This window comes from Platichthys flesus, chromosome 8 (assembly GCF_949316205.1).
Source record: "Platichthys flesus chromosome 8, fPlaFle2.1, whole genome shotgun sequence".
Taxonomy (NCBI): domain Eukaryota; kingdom Metazoa; phylum Chordata; class Actinopteri; order Pleuronectiformes; family Pleuronectidae; genus Platichthys; species Platichthys flesus.
Window position 1 is genome coordinate 27,379,196 of NC_084952.1, and position 23,473 is coordinate 27,402,668.

General features: G+C 39.5%; 2 protein-coding genes across 3 annotated transcripts; one reads left to right on the top strand and one right to left on the bottom strand.

Moving 5' to 3' along the window:
- Window positions 1-1,138: 1,138 nt before the first annotated feature.
- On the top strand, window positions 1,139-7,443 carry LOC133958558 (uncharacterized). Its single transcript, XM_062393445.1, has 7 exons — window positions 1,139-3,101; window positions 3,932-4,137; window positions 4,565-4,727; window positions 6,138-6,302; window positions 6,442-6,564; window positions 6,886-7,008; window positions 7,294-7,443. The coding sequence occupies exons 1-7, from the start codon at window positions 2,999-3,001 to the stop codon at window positions 7,329-7,331; spliced, it is 921 nt and encodes a 306-aa protein (XP_062249429.1). The 5' UTR covers window positions 1,139-2,998; the 3' UTR covers window positions 7,332-7,443.
- Window positions 7,414-11,221, bottom strand: LOC133958541 (uncharacterized). 2 transcript variants are annotated; one of them, XM_062393413.1, is made up of 11 exons: window positions 11,117-11,221; window positions 10,887-11,007; window positions 10,287-10,367; window positions 9,770-10,171; window positions 9,593-9,694; window positions 9,252-9,484; window positions 8,978-9,156; window positions 8,446-8,539; window positions 8,185-8,271; window positions 7,864-7,922; window positions 7,414-7,696 (listed from the first exon to the last, which is right to left on the bottom strand). In XM_062393413.1, exons 1-11 carry the CDS (start codon window positions 11,201-11,203, stop codon window positions 7,456-7,458), a joined length of 1,686 nt encoding a protein of 561 aa, XP_062249397.1. In that variant the 5' UTR covers window positions 11,204-11,221; the 3' UTR covers window positions 7,414-7,455. The 2 variants fall into 2 exon arrangements, with proteins under 2 accessions (XP_062249397.1, XP_062249398.1); XM_062393414.1 differs by lacking the exon at window positions 7,864-7,922 and having other exon boundaries at window positions 7,558-7,696.
- Between the last annotated feature and the right edge of the window lie 12,252 nt (window positions 11,222-23,473).

The following is a 23,473-nucleotide window of genomic DNA, read 5'->3' on the forward strand; positions in this document are numbered from 1 at the left end:
TAATGTAAAGTGCCTACAAGTGTCCCATGTCATTTTTTTACCTAACACAAAGAGTGAGACATTTCTAGGCATTTCTAAGCACTCAAGGTGGGGCTTTAGAGTGGGTCCCTGGGCGTGGCTGGTAATGGAGAATTCTTTTTCCCATGTATTTCATTTTTCCTTAACAAAACATTTGGGACATTGCTAGGCATTCTTGCTATAATGTAAAGTGCCTACTAGTGTCCCATGTCATTCTTTTACCTAACACAAAGAGTGACACATTTCCAGGCATTTTTCAGCACTCAATGTTGGGCTTTACAGTGGCTCCCTAGGCTTGGCTGGTGCTGGCAATTTTTTCTACCATGGTTTGTATTTTTCCCTAACAAAACATTTGGGACATTTCTAGGCATTCTTGCTAAAATGTAAAGTGCCTACAAGTGTCCCATGTAATTTTTTTACCTAACACAAAGAGTAAGACATTTCTAGGCATTTCTCAGCACTCAGGGTGGGGCTTTACAGTGGGTCCCTGGGTGTGGCTGGTGCTGGAGAATTTTTTCTCCCATGTATTTCATTTTTCCCTAACAAAACATTTGGTATATCTCTAGGTAATCTTGCTATAATATAAAGTGCCTTCAAGTGTCCCATGTCATTTTTTTACCTAACACAAAGAGTGAGACATTTCTAGACATTTTTCAGCACTCAGGGTTGGGCTTTAGAGTGTTTCCTCAGGCTTGGCTGGTCCTGGAGATTTTTTTCACCCATGTATTTCATTTTTCCCTAACAAAACATTTCGGACATTTCTAGGCATTAATGCTATAATGTAAAGTGCCTACAAGTGTCCCATGTATTTTTATTTGTTTTACCGAACACAAAGAGTGAGACATTTCTAGGCATTTTTCATCACTCAAGGTGGGGCTTTAGAGTGGGTCCCTGGGCTTGGCTGGTGTTGGAGATTTTTTTCTACCATGTTTTGTTTTTTTTCCTAACAAAACATTTGGGACATTTCTAGGCATTCTTGCTTTAATGTAAGGTGCCTACAAGTGTCCCATGTCATTTTTTTACCTAACACAAAGAGTGAGACATTTCTAGGCATTTCTCAGCACTCAAGGTGGGGCTTTAGAGTGGGTCCCTGGGCGTGGCTGGTGCTGGAGAATTTTTTCTACCATGTATTTAATCAGGCTGGTCTCATCAAAATTTCGTTTGAAATGTTACTAAAGAACATCCGCAAAAATACGTATGAAATCGACTTAATCGTGAGTAACGCCGGGTTCACACCGGACGCGGAAGCGACGCCGAAGCGAGGCGGTAGCGCTAATCCCTAAAGCGCCGGCGCTTGGCGGTTCACACCGGGCTTGTTGCTCCAAAATTAACTGCATCCGCGTCCCAACATGTGTCCTTTTTAGTGTTGTCTTTATACAACATGTTCCGAGGATCATACAACTCACTGTACTTCTCCACTTCAATTATTAATTTAATGTCATCCATGTTGAAGAACTTCTCCGCTGTTTGCTCCGTTAAATGTCGGGTGTCGAGGGTAAATTACGTATTCTCCACTCAAGCCTATGTGGAGAATCTCTCTCTTTTTATCATTATGACTGCTTGTGTGGCTGTAGTGGATGGGCAGAGGGGGACATTTAATAATGTGTTCGGTAAAAGTGTTAAAATTAAAACTCCTGGACAACAGAAGGTGAATACAAAGTATGGGATGCATATTTGATCATTTATCTCATAAAAAATATGTCGTCAATATCGTTTAAAATCATTTTTCAGTGTGTTTCCTGTCGCGATACGCTCGCGTCAAGCGGAAAAAATAGACTCGACGCCGAAACGATCGCTGCACGGCGCGAGGCAGACGCGGCGCAGTGCTTCAGCACAAAGATTTAACATGGGAGTGGATGGGAGCCACAGGATTGGCGCTGCGCTTCGCCTCGCTTCGGCGTCGCTTCCGCGTCCGGTGTGAACCCGGCGTCAGGCGGCCGGGGACAGGTGCCCTATACGTTGCTCTCTCCGTGGAAACAACATACATGGCGGATAATCACTTTATTCTTTATGGTAAATTAAATATTTTACTCGTTTATAAGTGTGTTTGATCAACTTTGAAGCAGCGCATTTTAGGATTATTTTCATAATCTTTTTTCAGATGGTTTGTATGATCTTTTGTTGTTAGTTTACTTTTAACGGATTTATTTTGATGTTGCTATGGACGCTTTCCTCTGCCACCATAGTCCGGCACTCACATATAAGGCAACCGCAGTTTAAAACTCCCAAACCGGGACCATTGTCGCATGCCGTTGACGTGTACTTTGTGATGGAATGAGTGAGCGTCCTGGAGCTCCTTGAAAAACGTAACCTTAGCATTACCGCGAACCGCCAGCATGGGCTTTTCGGTCTGTTCAGCCTCAAAGCCATTGGCTAGCAACGGACATGGAAATGAGTGATTGACAGGCTTGCCTGCCAACTAGTATCACTCGGACAGGTCCTGTCAGAGAGAGATGCAAGCTCATAGGCTAGCCATAGCCGTGACAACTGAACACCACGTGGTGTCTTGTTTACCTTTTTTTAATAGGGTTACGTAACTATAATAACGCCAGAACCTGCTAAACCCCCATGTTAGCCCTGGAACGTGTATGTATTACTCTATGTAATTGTTATTTAGATTCTGATTGAAATTGAAAACATCTAGTATTTTATAGATATCTAGATCAAGAAACCGGAACATGCCCGGGTTAACTGGGACGTCTGTTCATTGTACTGCTGAACATCCGCCTGGAATTATTCACGTCCCTGAGTTTTTGAGGTTTTCTTCTGACTACCGAGTCCGGACGCCGGATGGCTGAAAACAGCAGAGAAGGGGACGTACGTCCCATGATAAGAGAGGGGAGAGCTAGGATATGGCACGATGGAACTTAGCTAAAGAGGAGACAGTGTGAGAGCAAACAAAGTCTATATTTTACTCTGCAAATAAGCAATGATTCTCACATACTATTCGAAACGATAGTACAGATGCTGCTACGTCAACATGTCGCGCGATGGCGCTGCAGATTTTTGGGCTCAACTCTACCGACTGAGAATGCAAACGAGTGAGAATGCATCATTCGCGGGCTGGAACACATCATTGACAAGTAAGTAAGTTGTTTATCGTTAACTGCTAATGACACTTAAAGCAAAACTCGGCTCTATGAAAATGATTAATCAATGCGACAGTCTGCATGTATTGATTATTCAAATTCTATTTATTTCTCTGTCACGGTGGTTTGAAGACCAACATTAGTCAATTGTAACTGCTAAAGCTACTAAGCTCCATTAAAAGTTCAGGCCACACATTGTGTTGTATTGACTAGCAGAAGTAATATGTCTGCAAAGTCCAGGAAGAATCTTAGAGTTGAGGATTCTCACACAGGGATGTTCTTATACTCAAGTTACGATGTACAGGTACAATGGCTGTCCTCGATCTAAAATATACTCTAATAATAATAATTATAATAATGATGATAATACCCAACAAATGTGGAAAAACATGTTCTCCATATGCAATTGTTTAGAAGTAGTTAGTTAAATCAAATGCTTATCATAAAATGCTTAAAGTTGCTTTGGAAGAAGTAGGGTAATATTCTGTAATGAACCTTGACATAGGTTTCCACTCACAAATAAACCCGAACCTACGATAATATGATCCTGTATCCTGATCACTATTTGCAGCTGAGAATTGTTAATAACTGTTAATTAGGTCATAGGTGTTTTATAGCAACCTAAGTTTTGTCTGTTTTCCCTCAGATTGCTATATCTATCTTTGCACACCAAGATGTTATTCTGACAATCTTGACAAACTGTTCACTCATGACCAATTGATCACTAATAGGACCAAACTATAGTTATTGTAATACAAATTTATTATAGATAAAAAGGCCTCTGATGGACGAACTCTAACATTTTTTTCTCTTTTCCTTTTCAGTCAAAATGCCCGGGTCAACAATGAAAACCTGCATATCTTGCATGCAGCATATACGTGTTGCATGCAAGATATGCAAACTTTGTGGAGCCCAACAGCAAATGAAAAAGGCTGTTGAAAAAGCTAAAGGTAAAGCCGACAGGGAATGGGGAGCCAAGCTTAAAAAAGGTGGAAATTTGAACAAATTGATGAATGCTGCCCGGGTTCTGGTAAGCTCTTCACTACCTGTAGCCTGCCGACTCTTCACACTAGTTACCTATCCCGGTCGAATGGATGTATAATAGTAATAATTATCATAATTATTATAATTCATTTTATTTGTATAGAACATTTGTAACATTCATGCTCAAATCGGACAATCATATAATACAACATATAAAATTGATAGTCATTGTTTTTTCTACCCTCCCAAGGTCATAGTCCCATTTCTTACTAAATTTACTGCCCAGAAAACTGTAAAAAAACTCTATTAAAATCTTTTTAAAGCTATAAGGTGGACAGGTTATAGGCCATACTGTTTGACCAGATCAGGGCCATGGTCAATTCGAACAACAAGGATATGGAGGCACTGACAATATAATGTTTTTTGTTTTTAATAGTTAATCCATTTTTATTATGTTCCCGATTTGTTTTCAGGTTCACAAATTGAAAATGGCGGGGTTGCATCCAATGCTTCTCTTTGGGAGGGAGAAGAAGGGCTCTGTGACGGCTGACTCCATCAGTGGCCTGGAGCTAGTTTCAGACACCAATTACAAGTCCTTGAAAATCATAGAAGGACTGTATGGAAGCCTTGTGACAGGTTAGTCCACAAAATGTTTTGTTTGTGCTAGTGTAGTCTTTATTAAATATTTTTAGTTACAATTCAAGATCTCACGACACCAACTCTGGGGGGATAGAGTCTACAGTGAGCTTTGAACCATCATTGAGTCATTATACATTTTGTGATCAGAAACCATATTAGAAGAAAACCGCAACCCCTTGGACCAGATATATAGAATTACAGAGTTTTCATCCAAATATGTCTATTTCTTTTAAATCTTTCTCTCTTTGAATTTACAAAGTCATTCTTGGTGTATGGACATTATTAATAAGCATACTCTACTGGCAGCAACTCCAGCATTTAACATGAAAATCAAATTATAAATATTCTTTTGCAATATTTGTATTCTGCCTTCGTTTTATCAACAATGTTTTTCCTGACTTCATGCTGCCTTATCCAACTGCTGCACTTTCTTCACAAATTGTCCAAGCAATCCAAATTCCAGGGTTAAATTTGCACAACATTTTTTGTAGCTTTATTTTTACATATGCAGTCCATAAACATGTGATAAGGATCTTTAAGCTTATGAAAATGTTACTCCCTTAACAACTGACTCATTATATTTTTTAATAAGCACAAATTAGATCCTAAACACAACACAGCACACTGAATACGCTTTAGCATTTATTCTTGACCTAGCTCCTGTGCTGCTGACTATATCTGTCACAGGCTTCACTACACTAAGATTGCCAGTGTGTATCAGGAGATGTTTAATATTGTGAGATGAAGTACAACTTTGAAAATTATAAACGTGGAATTAAAAAGTAGGATAGTCACAATAATCAGAACTAAAAGTTGACAGTTTTATAATGTAACCAGACTTCCATCTCAGTAGAATGGAATTTTACTGAATCAAACAACCACATTATTTAAATTTAGAACTCCCTTAAGATCACTTTTTGGCTATATCAGCAAGCCAACCCAGCCACAGAAGCCACAGTCATCCTACCAAATGTAGCTCAGTATGGTTTTATTAGGGTCAGGCATTTTTTAGGTCTGTATGTGTCCATCTTTGTGAATACTCCTATGTGTGCAAATGTTTATATAATTTGAGATATCACTTGCAGCTATGTCATTTCTATCTAGGCGTTTATAATGAATGTTTAATAATGCCAGACATGTTGTGAATAGAGACAGTATCATTAATTGTCCTCGTTTAATGTACAGGATCAAGACAGATTAACACTCCCAAACAGGTAATATTGTAGATACTTACCTTTACTTACACTCTGTCAGTACTTGAGAAAGCCTATTATTATAATTGTTAATAAATTGAGTGCCCTTATACAACAGTATGGCATAATACAGCTACATATTCCATGACATGTGCAGAGGACATGAATGGTGTCAATATTTAATCATGACCTAAGATAACTCTTTTTCAAACAGTGATTGTTAAAAGAGAGAGGGCCAACCCATTAACTCCGGTGGACCCAGAGGGACCGAGGGAACTGGCTGAATCCCCTCTTCATCCAGAAGCAACGGAGGAGGAGGGAGAGGAAGGGGAGGAAGGGGAGGAGGAAGAGACATTCGACCTCTTGTTGACACCTTGTGGTAAGAAGAAGTTTATGTTTATGTTTACAAGTCTTATCTTACTAACATCCAAGTTAGTTTCAATAAACATCCTGGAATACATTCAGTATGTATTTACTTTGTCATTTATGTTTTTTCTCTTTTGCCAACTGTACATTAGACCCTGCACCTACAGCTCCTGCCACGGCCCCATCCACCTCGCATTCACCTCCTGGACCAAGTTCCCCACCCTCATCTCCCCCGCTCTCCAACTCAAAAGAGAGCTGTCCACCAAAACATCCCGGTAAGACCCTGCAAATCAACCATTTACGTAAAGTGTGTTTACCCAATAAGTTTCATTTAATATTTGGACTTTCACCACAGTTCAAACAAGGTTCATACAATTTTTAGTTCATCATAAGTATGATCATGATAAATCTGATTCCTGTTTTAGAGACAATTTAGTCCATGACACCATAAGACACTTGGACACAATGTGTAACACTGTCCTTTTTCATAAAGGCTGTTCTTACTAGCATATAATGGTAATTTGTCACCCTTTAATATCATATTAAAATACCTTTACCTTATATAACTTTTTTCTCTTTTGCCAACTGTACATTAGACCCTGCACCTATAGCTCCTGCCACGGCACCATCCACTTCCTATTCACCGCCTGGACCAAGTTCCCCAACCTCATCTCCCCTGCTCTCCAACTGCAAAGAGAGCTGTCCAGCAAAACATCCACGTAAGACCCTGCAAATAAGTATTAGGGGCCAGAAAAAATTGCTACATTTTCAGTTTTCAACAACAGATCCCATTGGTTTTGATGAGAAGAATTTGAACTTAAACTTAAAGGAGCATAGACTTTGAAAGTATGATATTTCACGTGCCAAATGGATACAGAATCTACTTCACTATTTCTGTGCCTGGCAGATAAATTTAGGTATTAATAAGTGAAACCTTGAAAAGATTTCCAGAAACATTCTCTTATGTGTTGGATCTCAAACATTTTCTTCCCCTAACTCCCTAGGGACCCGCAAAGGTGGCTCTGTGATCCAGCACATTTAAATATAAATAATAAGAAGAAGAATAAAGTGTGTAGTTTAAGCTTTAACCTGAGGTGGTTTACATGCATATTAGTAAAACCATGTAGGAATCATCCCCCTTTTCACATAGTAGCCCCACGAGTAATTTAACAAATGAAAATGAAATTGATGTCTAAAATTACCTCACACTTGATACCGTGTGCTTTAGCATGGAGCACAGACAGAAAGGGTTTCATGGTAGTGAGGTGATTATATTCAGGGTAGGCTTCACAAATTCTGCTGATGTAAGGCCAATATTTGCAAATAACGTCCATGCAAAAGAAGGTTGGAGGACTGATGGCAGAGACTTCCTTCTGCAGGAACATGGGATAAGCGAAGATCTCACCCCTGTAGGATTGCATCACAGCATTATGTCAACAATACATAATAAACTGACAAAAAGACCGAAGTTAGGTTTACGATTAATAGATGAGTTTACGGTGTTAGCAAGTATATGTCCTGAAATGGTGAAACCTTTTTGGAATAGATGTTAGTAAGAGGGTTATCAAACTTGCCTGAACATATTCAGAGCACGAAGAATAATCCCATGTCGGCACACAGCTACTTCTATACCCTGTCGAACAATGGTACACTTAATTTCACATAATTTATCTGCATAGTAGAAAAGTTATCTACCCTTCCAGCAAAGAAATTGCTAAAAAAACAATGTTACTGAGGAACAAAATAAAACTGCGCACACAAAAATAACATACATCTTAATATAATATAGATTAAGTCTGATATCATCTACATAAGTTTGTAACAGAATTAGCATGTTTATTAGGGACTTAGTATGATAAATAGTAATTCCAAGAGAAATCTCTTACAACACATACCTGCTCATCAAGGCTGGAGCTACTCCTCTTACTCGTCTCTTTGGCTGCATTCAGCTGAGACCTGCCACAAACCCCCTTTCCTGGCACCTAAAAATGACAAAACATCGTCACAGTAGTCATTTTAATTAATTTATGAAAATTTTTGCGTGTAATTTTGCAGGAGATACTTTTGCAAATGGTAGTACTCATCTGAAATAAAATTGGGCTTGCAGTATACAAAGTACAATGACAAATCATGTGATTAAAAACAGACACTCTTACATGCTTGGTCCTCTTTTGGATGTCTTCCACAAATGCTGCCACCTCATCATCTTTGCAGAGAAGCACACCCTCAAAGTAACCTGCTTCATCAGTACTAGAGAACATACATAGCAATATTTGATCATTTTAACATAAATACATAAATATACATAAATATTGCGGCTGCTGCTTCGGCAGTCACGTTATCTATATTTGGGAGTCCCAGCTGTGGGAAATCCTAATCTGAGGAAAACACAGATTTTCAACCACATGTGGATCTATGAGTATCTTGATAGATACTAACAAGCTCATTATTTGTAGGCATTGAAATAAAATATGGTAACATTAACAATTTAAATGCAAAAAGATGGTTCCGTCACTTGAGCACAACAGGTTGAATGTGTTAAGAATCCCTCAAGTGTTTTTTTAGTTGTTTGGCTCCCACTATAACAGTTTGCATTGCTTAAGAATTTACACAAACCCTCTTGACATAACAAAAAAGAGCTGATACATTGACATGATAGGACAATGTAACATAAAAACATAGACCCACCACCCGTCCTTTTTGAAGCGGTAGTGCTTCCTGTTTCCATCGACGGACACAGCCAGCATTTGTGGACAACAGGCTGGGCAGATGAACGGCTGCTCCGAACACAATTTGTTCACCTCGTAAGAGCTTATCACCCACTCCATGAAGCTCTTGTAGAATGTGTCAGAACACACTTTACCAGTCTGTTGAAATATCCATTACAATTTAAGTTATACGTATGCAGAATTATAAGGAGACATTGATAAATATTGTAAACGTATAATATATACCAACCCACCCTGCCACACTCTGTTGTTTGTGCATCGAGCATTCTCATAAAGCTCAAGCGAGAATTCCCTGGAGCAACCAGCTTCATTTCCTTGAATCCTTGAAATATGGCTACATCATAAAGTGTGTAAAAATGTATTGTGGCCGGCCAGTAGCCACTAACTTGGACATCTTTGAGCTCTGGTTTCCAGCTAGCACAGCAGCTTCCACACCGCAGCTCTGGGAGGTTCAGATCATATCGCCCTTGGTAAAAAACAAAACTTGTTATATTCTCTGATAAGAATATAAAGAAAAGGTGCTCAAAAGCCTAAACTTGTCTGACAGTATGGAATGTTCATGCTAATGAGTTACCTTTCATGTTTATGAAGACTATAGGCCTCCCTGGAACAACATTTAGACTCTCTGGAGGGCATTCACAAATATGGTCTGGCATTTCCATTGGCAATATTCTTACTAAGGGAAAAGAGATTAAAAACATAAATAAATAGATTTGTGTTTTTAAAAAGAAAAGAAAATATATTTATTTACCACATATGTGATGAGAATAGTGCCCGTCAGCATCATCTTTCACCACAACTGTTGGCGGCAGTGGCTTGTGGAAGCCATGAATCCTGGATGCCCGATTGTGAAGTGCTTGGGACTGATGATGGCTAATGTCACAATCACAGCAGTAATATTGCATGGGCATGCATTCAGCACATCTGATTGTGGCGTCTTTCTTTAAGCATCTCTGACAGAGCTGTGGTTTGATGCAGTTTGCTCTGAGCATATTATCCACAAGCTGTTGTCTGGCTTCCTTCCATCTCTCTGACGAGAAGATGTTTCGAGTCTTCCAGTCGCTAGCTGTTGTTGGTGTGCTGGCATCAATAACGACATCGGTGTCATCGTGTGAAACACTGAGAAGACTCTCAAGTTCTTTTAGTGCATTCTCTGTTTCAGGAAGAGAAAATGGTGTATATAAGGAAAAGTATGGGCTGGGCCATCAAATTTGTTTGCCAATCAAACATGGCACAGAAATATAAATATAGAAACTATCGTCACTTACCAAGTTCTTCCTCTTGGTCATCGTGCATCTGTACAGAAACCCCCTCAGGAACACTGGGAGTGGATGATCTGACCCGTTTCGCTAAGAAGAGAAAGTTAAATGTGAAGTATGCCAACATTTCATTGCAGTTTTAATGTCAATCACTACTAATCTTAATAGTTCTCAATGGAACTGCCCTTGTCTGTGGATCTCTTTGCTGTTTATAGGTTTGGTCAGGTTACTATTTCAGTTGTCATAGTATATGACAACAAAACATAGACAGACATTATGGCAGAGTTCACAGTACAGTGTATTAATGGTACTCTTGGAAATAGCGGAGTTAAAATGTGTTTGTTAATGTGAATGGTCCCTGATAAAAAAATAAATACAATGTTTCAGTATTTCATACCAAGCCAAAGTGTGGCCCTTGGTCGCATTTGTTGAAGAGTGAGGAGAGGATGTTTAGGTTGTATTGAGATGTAAACACTTCTGTTTGCGTTAGAAGATACTCTGCTTAATTATGGCATACCTTTGTTATTGTGCAATATTTCACAACAATCACCAGCAATTTTCTCTCAGCGAATAGTTTGTGCAGCATGCCAATTCCAGTATTGAACTAACCACATGAGTTTGATGAGGGGGACTTGCGTCTTTGGGCAACAATGTTGCCATCTTTGTCCCGTTTCCTCCATCGAACAAAAGGTTTTGGTTTTGGTTTTGATTTTCTCTTTTTCTTGGGTGACTAAGAAGGACAAAAATTTGAATTAAAGAAAATAAAACCATATAGACTGGCATAGCAAATCCTTTAATGAAAACAGGAAAATGGAAGTGTATCGAAAGTGTTACAATACCAGAGTTGCGTTGAGCTCCTTGATCATAGATAGTGCTGCCTTCTCCATCTCTTCAAGATGAGCCTCTGCATCCTGTAGTGATGACATATTGCCTAAACAAGCCAAGAAACTAGCTATAATGTAAAGTGCCTACTAGTGTCCCATGTCATTTTTTTACCTAACACAAAGAGTGAGACATTTCTAGGCATTTCTCAGCACTCAGGGTTGGGCTTTAGAGTGGCTCCCCAGGCTTGGCTGGTGCTGGCGATTTTTTTTTCTACCATGTTTTGTATTTTTCCCTTAAAAAATCATTTGGGACATTTCTAGGCATTCTTGCTATAATGCAAAGTGCATACAAGTGTCCCATGTTATTTTTTGTTTTGTTTTTACCTAACACAAAGAGTGACACATTACTAGGCATTTCTCAGCACTGAGGGTGGGGCTTTACAGTGGGTCCCTGGGTGTGGCTGGTGCTGGAGAATTTTTTCTCCCATGTATTTCATTTTTCCCTAACAAAACCTTTGGTACATCTCTAGGTATTCTTGCTATAATGTAAAGTGCCTACAAGTGTCCCATGTCATTTTTTTACCTAACACAAAGAGTGAGACATTTCTAGGCATTTTTCAGCACTCAGGGTTGGGCTTTAGAGTGTTTCCTCAGGCTTGGCTGGTACTGGAGATTTTTTTCTCCCATGTATTTCATTTTTCCCTAACAAAACATTTCGGACATTTCTAGGCATTCTTGCTATAATGTAAAGTGCCTACAAGTGTCCCATGTATTTTTATTTGTTTTACCGAACACAAAGAGTGAGACATTTCTAGGCATCTTTCAGCACTCAAGGTGGGGCTTTAGAGTGGGTCCCTGGGCTTGGCTGGTGCTGGAGATTTTTTTCTACCATGTTTTGTTTTTTTCCCTAACAAAACATTTGGGACATTTCTAGGCATTCTTGTTTTAATGTAAAGTGCCTACAAGTGTCCCATGTCATTTTTTTACCTAACACAAAGAGTGAGACATTTCTAGGCATTTCTCAGCACTCAAGGTGGGGCTTTAGAGTGGGTCCCTGGACGTGGCTGGTGCTGGAGAATTTTTTCTACCATGTATTTCATTTTTCCCTAACAAAACATTTGGGACATTTCTAGGCATTCTTGCTTTAATGTAAAGTGCCTACAAGTGTCCCATGTCATTTTTTACCTAACACAAAGAGTGAGACATTTTTAGGCATTTCTCAGCACTCAAGGTGGGTTTTTAGAGTGGGTCCCTGGGCGTGGCTGGTAATGGAGAATTTTTTTTCCCATGTATTTAATTTTTCCCTAACAAAACATTTGGGACATTGCTAGGCATTCTTGTTATAATGTAAAGTGCCTACTAGTGTCCCATGTCATTTTTTTACCTAACACAAAGAGTGAGACATTTCTAGGCATTTATCAGCACTCAAGGTGGGGCTTTACAGTGGGTCCCTGGGCGTGGCTGGTGCTGGAGAATTTTTTCTCCCATGTATTTCATTTTTCCCTACCAAAACATTTGGTACATCTCTAGGTATTCTTGCTATAATGTAAAGTGCCTACAAGTGTCCCATGCCATTTTTTTACCTAACACAAAGAGTGAGACATTTCTAGGCATTTTTCAGCACTCAGGGTTGGGCTTTAGAGTGTTTCCTCAGGCTTGGCTGGTAGTGGAGATTTTTTTCTCCCATGTATTTAATTTTTCCCTAACAAAACATTTCGGATATTTCTAGGCATTCTTGCTATAATGTAAAGTGCCTAAAAGTGTCCCATGTATTTTTATTTGTTTTACCGAACACAAAGAGTGAGACATTTCTAGGCATCTTTCAGCACTCAAAGTGGGGCTTTAGAGTGGGTCCCTGGGCTTGGCTGGTGCTGGAGATTTTTTTCTACCATGTTTTGTTTTTTTCCCTAACAAAACATTTGGGACATTTCTAGGCATTCTTGCTTTAATGTAAAGTGCCTACAAGTGTCCCATGTCATTTTTTTACCTAACACAAAGAGTGAGACATTTCTAGGCATTTCTCAGCACTCAAGGTGGGGCTTTAGAGTGGGTCCCTGGACGTTGCTGGTGCTGGAGAATTTTTTCTACCATGTATTTCATTTTTCCCTAACAAAACATTTGGGACATTTCTAGGCATTCTTGCTTTAATGTAAAGTGCCTACAAGTGTCCCATGTCATTTTTTACCTAACACAAAGAGTGAGACATTTTTAGGCATTTCTCAGCACTCAAGGTGGGTTTTTAGAGTGGGTCCCTGGGCGTGGCTGGTAATGGAGAATTTTTTTTCCCATGTATTTAATTTTTCCCTAACAAAACATTTGGGACATTGCTAGGCATTCTTGTTATAATGTAAAGTACCTACTAGTGTCCCATGTCATTTTTTTACCTAACACAAAGAGTGACACATTTCCAGGCATTTTTCAGCACTCAATGTTGGGCTTTACAGTGGCTCCCCAGGCTTGGCTGGCGCTGGCAATTTTTTTCTACCATGTTTTGTATTTTTCCCTAACAAAACATTTGGGACATTTCTAGGCATTCTTGCTAATGTAAAGTGCCTACAAGTGTCCCATGTAATTTTTTTACCTAACACAAAGAGTGAGACATTTCTAGGCATTTATCAGCACTCAGGGTGGGGCTTTACAGTGGGTCCCTTGGCGTGGCTGGTGCTGGAGAATTTTTTCTCCCATGTATTTAATTTTTCCCTAACAAAACATTTGGTACATCTCTAGGTATTCTTGCTATAATGTAAACTGCCTACAAGTGTCCCATGTCATTTTTTTACCTAACACAAAGAGTGAGACATTTCAAGGCATTTCTCAGCACTCAAGGTGGGGCTTTAGAGTGGGTCCCTGGGCGTGGCTGGTGCTGGAGAATTTGTTCTACCATGTATTTAATTTTTCCCTAACAAAACATTTGGGACATTTCTAGGCATTCTTGCTTTAATGTAAAGTGCCTACAAGTGTCCCATGTCATTTTTTTACCTAACACAAAGAGTGAGACATTTCTAGGCATTTATCAGCACTCAAGGTGGGGCTTTACAGTGGGTCCCTGGGCGTGGCTGGTGCTGGAGAATTTTTTCTCCCATGTATTTAATTTTTCCCTAACAAAACATTTGGTACATCTCTAGGTATTCTTGCTATAATGTAAAGTGCCTACAAGTGTCCCATGTCATTTTTTTACCTAACACAAAGAGTGAGACATTTCTAGGCATTTCTCAGCACTCAGGGTGGGGCTTTACAGTGGGTCCCTGGGCGTGGCTGGTGCTGGAGAATTTTTTCTCCCATGTATTTCATTTTTCCCTAACAAAACATTTGGTATATCTCTAGGTATTCTTGCTACAATGTAAAGTGCATACAAGTGTCCCATGTCATTTTTTTACCTAACACAAAGACTGAGACATTTCTAGGCATTTTTCAGCACTCAGGGTTGGGCTTTAGAGTGTTTCCTCAGGCTTGGCTGGTACTGGAGATTTTTTTCTCCCATGTTTTTCATTTTTCCCTAACAAAACATTTCGGACATTTCTAGGCATTCTTGGTATAATGTAAAGTGCCTACAAGTGTCCCATGTATTTTTATATGTTTTACCGAACACAAAGAGTGAGACATTTCTAGGCATTTTTCAGCACTCAAGGTGGGGCTTTAGAGTGGGTCCCTGGGCTTGGCTGGTGCTGGAGATTTTTTTCTACCATGTTTTGTTTTTTTCCCTAACAAAACATTTGGGACATTTCTAGGCATTCTTGCTTTAATGTAAAGTGCCTACAAGTGTCCCATGTCATTTTTTTACCTAACACAAAGAGTGAGACATTTCTAGGCATTTCTCAGCACTCAGGGTGGGGCTTTACAGTGGGTCCTTGGGCGTGGCTGGTGCTGGAGAATTTTTTCTCCCATGTATTTCATTTTTCCCTAACACAACATTTGGTACATCTCTAGGTATTCTTGCTATAATGTAAAGTGCCTACAAGTGTCCCATGTCATTTTTTTACCTAACACAAAGAGTGAGACATTTCTAGGCATTTTTCAGCACTCAGGGTTGGGCTTTAGAGTGTTTCCTCAGGCTTGGCTGGTACTGGAGATTTTTTTCTCCCATGTATTTCATTTTTCCCTAACAAAACATTTCGGACATTTCTAGGCATTCTTGCTATAATGTAAAGTGCCTACAAGTGTCCCATGTATTTTTATATGTTTTACCGAACACAAAGAGTGAGACATTTCTAGGCATTTTTCAGCACTCAAGGTGGGGCTTTAGAGTGGGTACCTGGGCTTGGCTGGTGCTGGAGATTTTTTTCTACCATGTTTTGTCTTTTTCCCTAACAAAACATTTGGGACATTTCTAGGCATTCTTGCTTTAATGTAAAGTGCCTACAAGTGTCCCATGTCATTTTTTTACCTAACACAAAGAGTGAGACATTTCTAGGCATTTCTCAGCACTCAAGGTGGGGCTTAAGAGTGGGTCCCTGGGCGTGGCTGGTGCTGGAGAATTTTTTCTACCATGTATTTAATTGTTCCCTAACAAAACATTTGGGACATTTCTAGGCATTCTTGCTTTAATGTAAAGTGCCTAAAAGTGTCCCATGTCATTTTTTTACCTAACACAAAGAGTGAGACATTTTTAGGCATTTCTCAGCACTCAAGGTGGGGCTTTAGAGTGGGTCCCTGGGCGTGGCTGGTGCTGTAGAATTTTTTCTACCATGTATTTAATTTTTCCCTAACAAAACATTTGGGACATTTCTAGGCATTCTTGCTATAATGTAAAGTGCCTACAAGTGTCCTATGTAATTTTTTTACCTAACACAAAGAGTGAGACATTTCTAGGCATTTCTCAGCACTCAGGGTGGGGCTTTAGAGTGGGTCCCTGGGCGTGGCTGGTGCTGGAGAATTTTTTCTACCATGTATTTAATTTTTCCCTAACAAAACATTTGGGACATTTCTAGGCATTCTTGCTATAATGCAAAGTGCCTACAAGTGTCCCATGTTATTTTTTGTTTTGTTTTTACCTAACACAAAGAGTGAGACATTTCTAGGCATTTCTCAGCACTCAGGGTGGGGCTTTAGAGTGGGTTCCTGGGCTTGGCTGGTAATGGATAATTGTATTTCCCATGTATTTAATTTTTCCCTAACAAAACATTTGGGACATTTCTAGGCATTCTTGCTATAATGAAAAGTGCCTACTAGTGTCCCATGTCATTTTTTTACCTAACACAAAGAGTGACACATTTCTAGGCATTTTTCATCACTCAATGTTGGGCTTTAGAGTGGCTCCCCAGTCTTGGCTGGTGCTGGCGATTTTTTTTTTTACCATGTTTTGTATTTTTCCCTAAAAAAACATTTGGGACATTTCTAGGCAATCTTGCTATAATGTAAAGTGCCTACAAGTGTCCCATGTATTTTTATTTGTTGTACTTACACAAAGAGTGAGACATTTCTAGGTTTTTTCAGCACTCAAGGTGGGGCTTTAGAGTGGGTCCCTGGGCTTGGCTGGTAATGGAGAATTGTTTTTCCCATGTATTTAATTTTTCCCTAACAAAACATTTGGGACACTTGTAGGCAATCTTGCTATAATGTAAAGTGCCTACAAGTGTCCCATGTCATTTTTTTACCTAACACAAAGAGTGAGACATTTCTAGGCATTTCTCAGCACTCAAGGTGGGGCTTTAGAGTGGGTCCCTGGACGTTGCTGGTGCTGGAGAATTTTTTCTACCATGTATTTCATTTTTCCCTAACAAAACATTTGGGACATTTCTAGGCATTCTTGCTTTAATGTAAAGTGCCTAAAAGTGTCCCATGTCATTTTTTTACCTAACACAAAGAGTGAGACATTTTTAGGCATTTCTCAGCACTCAAGGTGGGGCTTTAGAGTGGGTCCCTGGGCGTGGCTGGTGCTGTAGAATTTTTTCTACCATGTATTTAATTTTTCCCTAACAAAACATTTGGGACATTTCTAGGCATTCTTGCTATAATGTAAAGTGCCTACAAGTGTCCTATGTAATTTTTTTACCTAACACAAAGAGTGAGACATTTCTAGGCATTTCTCAGCACTCAGGGTGGGGCTTTAGAGTGGGTCCCTGGGCGTGGCTGGTGCTGGAGAATTTTTTCTACCATGTATTTAATTTTTCCCTAACAAAACATTTGGGACATTTCTAGGCATTCTTGCTATAATGCAAAGTGCCTACAAGTGTCCCATGTTATTTTTTGTTTTGTTTTTACCTAACACAAAGAGTGAGACATTTCTAGGCATTTCTCAGCACTCAGGGTGGGGCTTTAGAGTGGGTTCCTGGGCTTGGCTGGTAATGGATAATTGTATTTCCCATGTATTTAATTTTTCCCTAACAAAACATTTGGGACATTTCTAGGCATTCTTGCTATAATGAAAAGTGCCTACTAGTGTCCCATGTCATTTTTTTACCTAACACAAAGAGTGACACATTTCTAGGCATTTTTCATCACTCAATGTTGGGCTTTAGAGTGGCTCCCCAGTCTTGGCTGGTGCTGGCGATTTTTTTTTTTACCATGTTTTGTATTTTTCCCTAAAAAAACATTTGGGACATTTCTAGGCAATCTTGCTATAATGTAAAGTGCCTACAAGTGTCCCATGTATTTTTATTTGTTGTACTTACACAAAGAGTGAGACATTTCTAGGTTTTTTCAGCACTCAAGGTGGGGCTTTAGAGTGGGTCCCTGGGCTTGGCTGGTAATGGAGAATTGTTTTTCCCATGTATTTCATTTTTCCCTAACAAAACATTTGGGACATTTCTAGGCAATCTTGCTATAATGTAAAGTGCCTACAAGTGTCCCATGTAATTTTTTTACCTAACACAAAGAGTGAGACATTTCTAAGCATTTTTCAGCACTCAGGGTTGGGCTTTAGAGTGGCTCCTCAGGCTTGGCTGGTGCTTGAGATTTTTTTATCCCATGTATTTCATTTTTCCCTAACAAAACATTTGGGACATTTCTAGGCATTCTTGCTTTAATGTAAAGTGCCTACAAGTGTCCCATGTCATTTTTTTACCTAACACAAAGAGTGAGACATTTTTAGGCATTTCTCAGCACTCAAGGTGGGGCTTTAGAGTGGGTCCCTGGGCGTGGCTGGTGCTGGAGAATTTTTTCTACCATGTATTTAATTGTTCCCTTACAAAACATTTGGGACATTTCTAGGCATTCTTGCTTTAATGTAAAGTGCCTAAAAGTGTCCCATGTCATTTTTTTACCTAACACAAAGAGTGAGACATTTTTAGGCATTTCTCAGCACTCAAGGTGGGGCTTTAGAGTGGGTCCCTGGGCGTGGCTGGTGCTGTAGAATTTTTTCTCCCATGTATTTAATTTTTCCCTAACAAAACATTTGGGACATTTCTAGGCATTCTTGCTATAATGTAAAGTGCCTACAAGTGTCCTATGTAATTTTTTTACCTAACACAAAGAGTGAGACATTTCTAGGCATTTCTCAGCACTCAGGGTGGGGCTTTAGAGTGGGTCCCTGGGCGTGGCTGGTGCTGGAGAATTTTTTCTACCATGTATTTAATTTTTCCCTAACAAAACATTTGGGACATTTCTAGGCATTCTTGCTATAATGCAAAGTGCCTACAAGTGTCCCATGTTATTTTTTGTTTTGTTTTTACCTAACACAAAGAGTGAGACATTTCTAGGCATTTCTCAGCACTCAGGGTGGGGCTTTAGAGTGGGTTCCTGGGCTTGGCTGGTAATGGATAATTGTATTTCCCATGTATTTAATTTTTCCCTAACAAAACATTTGGGACATTTCTAGGCATTCTTGCTATAATGAAAAGTGCCTACTAGTGTCCCATGTCATTTTTTTACCTAACACAAAGAGTGACACATTTCTAGGCATTTTTCATCACTCAATGTTGGGCTTTAGAGTGGCTCCCCAGTCTTGGCTGGTGCTGGCGATTTTTTTTTTTACCATGTTTTGTATTTTTCCCTAAAAAAACATTTGGGACATTTCTAGGCAATCTTGCTATAATGTAAAGTGCCTACAACTGTCCCATGTATTTTTATTTGTTTTACCGAACACAAAGAGTGAGACATTTCTAGGCATTTCTCAGCACTCAGGGTGGGGCTTTAGAGTGGGTCCCTGGGCTTGGCTGGTAATGGAGAATTGTTTTTCCCATGTATTTAATTTTTCCCTAACAAAACATTTGGGACATTTCTAGGCAATCTTGCTATAATATAAAGTGCCTACAAGTGTCCCATGTAATTTTTTTACCTAACACAAAGAGTGAGACATTTCTAAGCATTTTTCAGCACTCAGGGTTGGGCTTTAGAGTGGCTCCTCAGGCTTGGCTGGTGCTTGAGATTTTTTTATCCCATGTATTTCATTTTTCCCTAACAAAACATTTGGTACATCTCTAGGTATTCTTGCTATAATGTAAAGTGCCTACAAGTGTCCCATGTCATTTTTTTACCTAACACAAAGAGTGAGACATTTCTAGGCATTTTTCAACACTCAGGGTTGGGCTTTAGAGTGTTTCCTCAGGCTTGGCTGGTACTGGAGATTTTTTTCTCCCATGTATTTAATTTTTCCCTAACAAAACATTTCGGATATTTATAGGCATTCTTGCTATAATGTAAAGTGCCTAAAAGTGTCCCATGTATTTTTATTTGTTTTACCGAACACAAAGAGTGAGACATTTCTAGGCATTTTTCAGCACTCAAGGTGGGGCTTTAGAGTGGGTCCCTGGGCTTGGCTGGTGCTGGAGATTTTTTTCTACCATGTTTTGTTTTTTTCCCTAACAAAACATTTGGGACATTTCTAGGCATTCTTGCTTTAATGTAAAGTGCCTACAAGTGTCCCATGTCATTTTTTTACCTAACACAAAGAGTGAGACATTTCTAGGCATTTCTCAGCACTCAAGGTGGGGCTTTAGAGTGGGTCCCTGGGCGTGGCTGGTGCTGGAGAATTTTTTCTACCATGTATTTAATTTTCCCCTAACAAAACATTTTGGACATTTCTAGGCATTCTTGCTTTAATGTAAAGTGCCTACAAGTGTCCCATGTCATTTTTTTACCTAACACAAAGAGTGAGACATTTCTAGGCATTTCTCAGCACTCAAGGTGGGGCTTTAGAGTGGGTCCCTGGGCGTGGCTGGTGCTGGAGAATTTGTTCTACCATGTATTTAATTTTTCCCTAACAAAACATTTGGGACATTTCTAGGCATTCTTGCTTTAATGTAAAGTGCCTACAAGTGTCCCATGTAATTTTTTTACCTAATACAAAGAGTGAGACATTTCTAGGCATTTCTCAGCACTCAGGGTGGGGCTTTACAGTGTTTCCTCAGGCTTGGCTGGTGCTGGAGATTTTTTTCTCACATGTATTTCATTTTTCCCTAACAAAACATTTGGTACATCTTTAGGCATTCTTGCTATAATGTAAAGTGCCTACAAGTGTCCCATGTCATTTTTTTACCTAACACAAAGAGTGAGACATTTCTAGACATTTTTCAGCACTCAGGGTTGTGCTTTACAGTGTTTCCTCAGGCTTGGCTGGTGCTGGCGATTTTTTTCTTCCATGTTTTGTATTTTTCACTTACAAAACATTTGGGACATTTCTAGGCAATCTCGCTATAAAGTAAAGTGCCTACAAGTGTCCCATGTATTTTATTTGTTTTACCGAACACAAAGAGTGAGACATTTCTAGGCATTTTTCAGCACTCAAGGTGGGGCTTTAGAGTGGGTCCCTGGGCGTGGCTGGTGCTGGAGAATTTGTTCTACCATGTATTTAATTTTTCCCTAACAAAACATTTGGGACATTTCTAGGCATTCTTGCTTTAATGTAAAGTGCCTACAAGTGTCCCATGTCATTTTTTTACCTAACACAAAGAGTGAGACATTTTTAGGCATTTCTCAGCACTCAAGGTGGGGCTTTAGAGTGGGTCCCTGGGCGTGGCTGGTGCTGGAGAATTTTTTCTACCATGTATTTAATTGTTCCCTAACAAAACATTTGGGACATTTCTAGGCATTCTTGCTTTAATGTAAAGTGCCTAAAAGTGTCCCATGTCATTTTTTTACCTAACACAAAGAGTGAGACATTTTTAGGCATTTCTCAGCACTCAAGGTGGGGCTTTAGAGTGGGTCCCTGGGCGTGGCTGGTGCTGTAGAATTTTTTCTACCATGTATTTAATTTTTCCCTAACAAAACATTTGGGTCATTTCTAGGCATTCTTGCTATAATGTAAAGTGCCTACAAGTGTCCTATGTAATTTTTTTACCTAACACAAAGAGTGAGACATTTCTAGGCATTTCTCAGCACTCAGGGTGGGGCTTTAGAGTGGGTCCCTGGGCGTGGCTGGTGCTGGAGAATTTTTTCTACCATGTATTTAATTTTTCCCTAACAAAACATTTGGGACATTTCTAGGCATTCTTGCTATAATGCAAAGTGCCTACAAGTGTCCCATGTTATTTTTTGTTTTGTTTTTACCTAACACAAAGAGTGAGACATTTCTAGGCATTTCTCAGCACTCAGGGTGGGGCTTTAGAGTGGGTTCCTGGGCTTGGCTGGTAATGGATAATTGTATTTCCCATGTATTTAATTTTTCCCTAACAAAACATTTGGGACATTTCTAGGCATTCTTGCTATAATGAAAAGTGCCTACTAGTGTCCCATGTCATTTTTTTACCTAACACAAAGAGTGACACATTTCTAGGCATTTTTCATCACTCAATGTTGGGCTTTAGAGTGGCTCCCCAGTCTTGGCTGGTGCTGGCGATTTTTTTTTTTACCATGTTTTGTATTTTTCCCTAAAAAAACATTTGGGACATTTCTAGGCAATCTTGCTATAATGTAAAGTGCCTACAACTGTCCCATGTATTTTTATTTGTTTTACCGAACACAAAGAGTGAGACATTTCTAGGCATTTCTCAGCACTCAGGGTGGGGCTTTAGAGTGGGTCCCTGGGCTTGGCTGGTAATGGAGAATTGTTTTTCCCATGTATTTAATTTTTCCCTAACAAAACATTTGGGACATTTCTAGGCAATCTTGCTATAATATAAAGTGCCTACAAGTGTCCCATGTAATTTTTTTACCTAACACAAAGAGTGAGACATTTCTAAGCATTTTTCAGCACTCAGGGTTGGGCTTTAGAGTGGCTCCTCAGGCTTGGCTGGTGCTTGAGATTTTTTTATCCCATGTATTTCATTTTTCCCTAACAAAACATTTGGTACATCTCTAGGTATTCTTGCTATAATGTAAAGTGCCTACAAGTGTCCCATGTCATTTTTTTACCTAACACAAAGAGTGAGACATTTCTAGGCATTTTTCAACACTCAGGGTTGGGCTTTAGAGTGTTTCCTCAGGCTTGGCTGGTACTGGAGATTTTTTTCTCCCATGTATTTAATTTTTCCCTAACAAAACATTTCGGATATTTATAGGCATTCTTGCTATAATGTAAAGTGCCTAAAAGTGTCCCATGTATTTTTATTTGTTTTACCGAACACAAAGAGTGAGACATTTCTAGGCATTTTTCAGCACTCAAGGTGGGGCTTTAGAGTGGGTCCCTGGGCTTGGCTGGTGCTGGAGATTTTTTTCTACCATGTTTTGTTTTTTTCCCTAACAAAACATTTGGGACATTTCTAGGCATTCTTGCTTTAATGTAAAGTGCCTACAAGTGTCCCATGTCATTTTTTTACCTAACACAAAGAGTGAGACATTTCTAGGCATTTCTCAGCACTCAAGGTGGGGCTTTAGAGTGGGTCCCTGGGCGTGGGTGGTGCTGGAGAATTTTTTCTACCATGTATTTAATTTTCCCCTAACAAAACATTTTGGACATTTCTAGGCATTCTTGCTTTAATGTAAAGTGCCTACAAGTGTCCCATGTCATTTTTTTACCTAACACAAAGAGTGAGACATTTCTAGGCATTTCTCAGCACTCAAGGTGGGGCTTTAGAGTGGGTCCCTGGGCGTGGCTGGTGCTGGAGAATTTGTTCTACCATGTATTTAATTTTTCCCTAACAAAACATTTGGGACATTTCTAGGCATTCTTGCTTTAATGTAAAGTGCCTACAAGTGTCCCATGTAATTTTTTTACCTAATACAAAGAGTGAGACATTTCTAGGCATTTCTCAGCACTCAGGGTGGGGCTTTACAGTGTTTCCTCAGGCTTGGCTGGTGCTGGAGATTTTTTTCTCACATGTATTTCATTTTTCCCTAACAAAACATTTGGTACATCTTTAGGCATTCTTGCTATAATGTAAAGTGCCTACAAGTGTCCCATGTCATTTTTTTACCTAACACAAAGAGTGAGACATTTCTAGACATTTTTCAGCACTCAGGGTTGTGCTTTACAGTGTTTCCTCAGGCTTGGCTGGTGCTGGCGATTTTTTTCTTCCATGTTTTGTATTTTTCACTTACAAAACATTTGGGACATTT

Excerpts from the sequence above, each read along its gene's own strand:
- LOC133958558 (XM_062393445.1), top strand. The coding sequence starts at position 2,999 with ATGTCGCGCGATGGCGCTGCAGATTTTTGGGCTCAACTCTACCGACTG. Across the intron at positions 4,728-6,137 it reads GTATGGAAGCCTTGTGACAG|TGATTGTTAAAAGAGAGAGG; the intron begins GTTAGTCCACAA and ends TTTTTCAAACAG. Across the intron at positions 7,009-7,293 it reads CTGTCCAGCAAAACATCCAC|GGACCCGCAAAGGTGGCTCT; the intron begins GTAAGACCCTGC and ends CTAACTCCCTAG.
- LOC133958541 (XM_062393413.1), bottom strand. The coding sequence starts at position 11,203 with ATGTCATCACTACAGGATGCAGAGGCTCATCTTGAAGAGATGGAGAAG. Across the intron at positions 10,172-10,286 it reads TGACCAAGAGGAAGAACTTG|AGAATGCACTAAAAGAACTT; the intron begins GTAAGTGACGAT and ends TTCCTGAAACAG. Across the intron at positions 7,697-7,863 it reads CGTGCTCTGAATATGTTCAG|GGGTGAGATCTTCGCTTATC; the intron begins GCAAGTTTGATA and ends GCAATCCTACAG.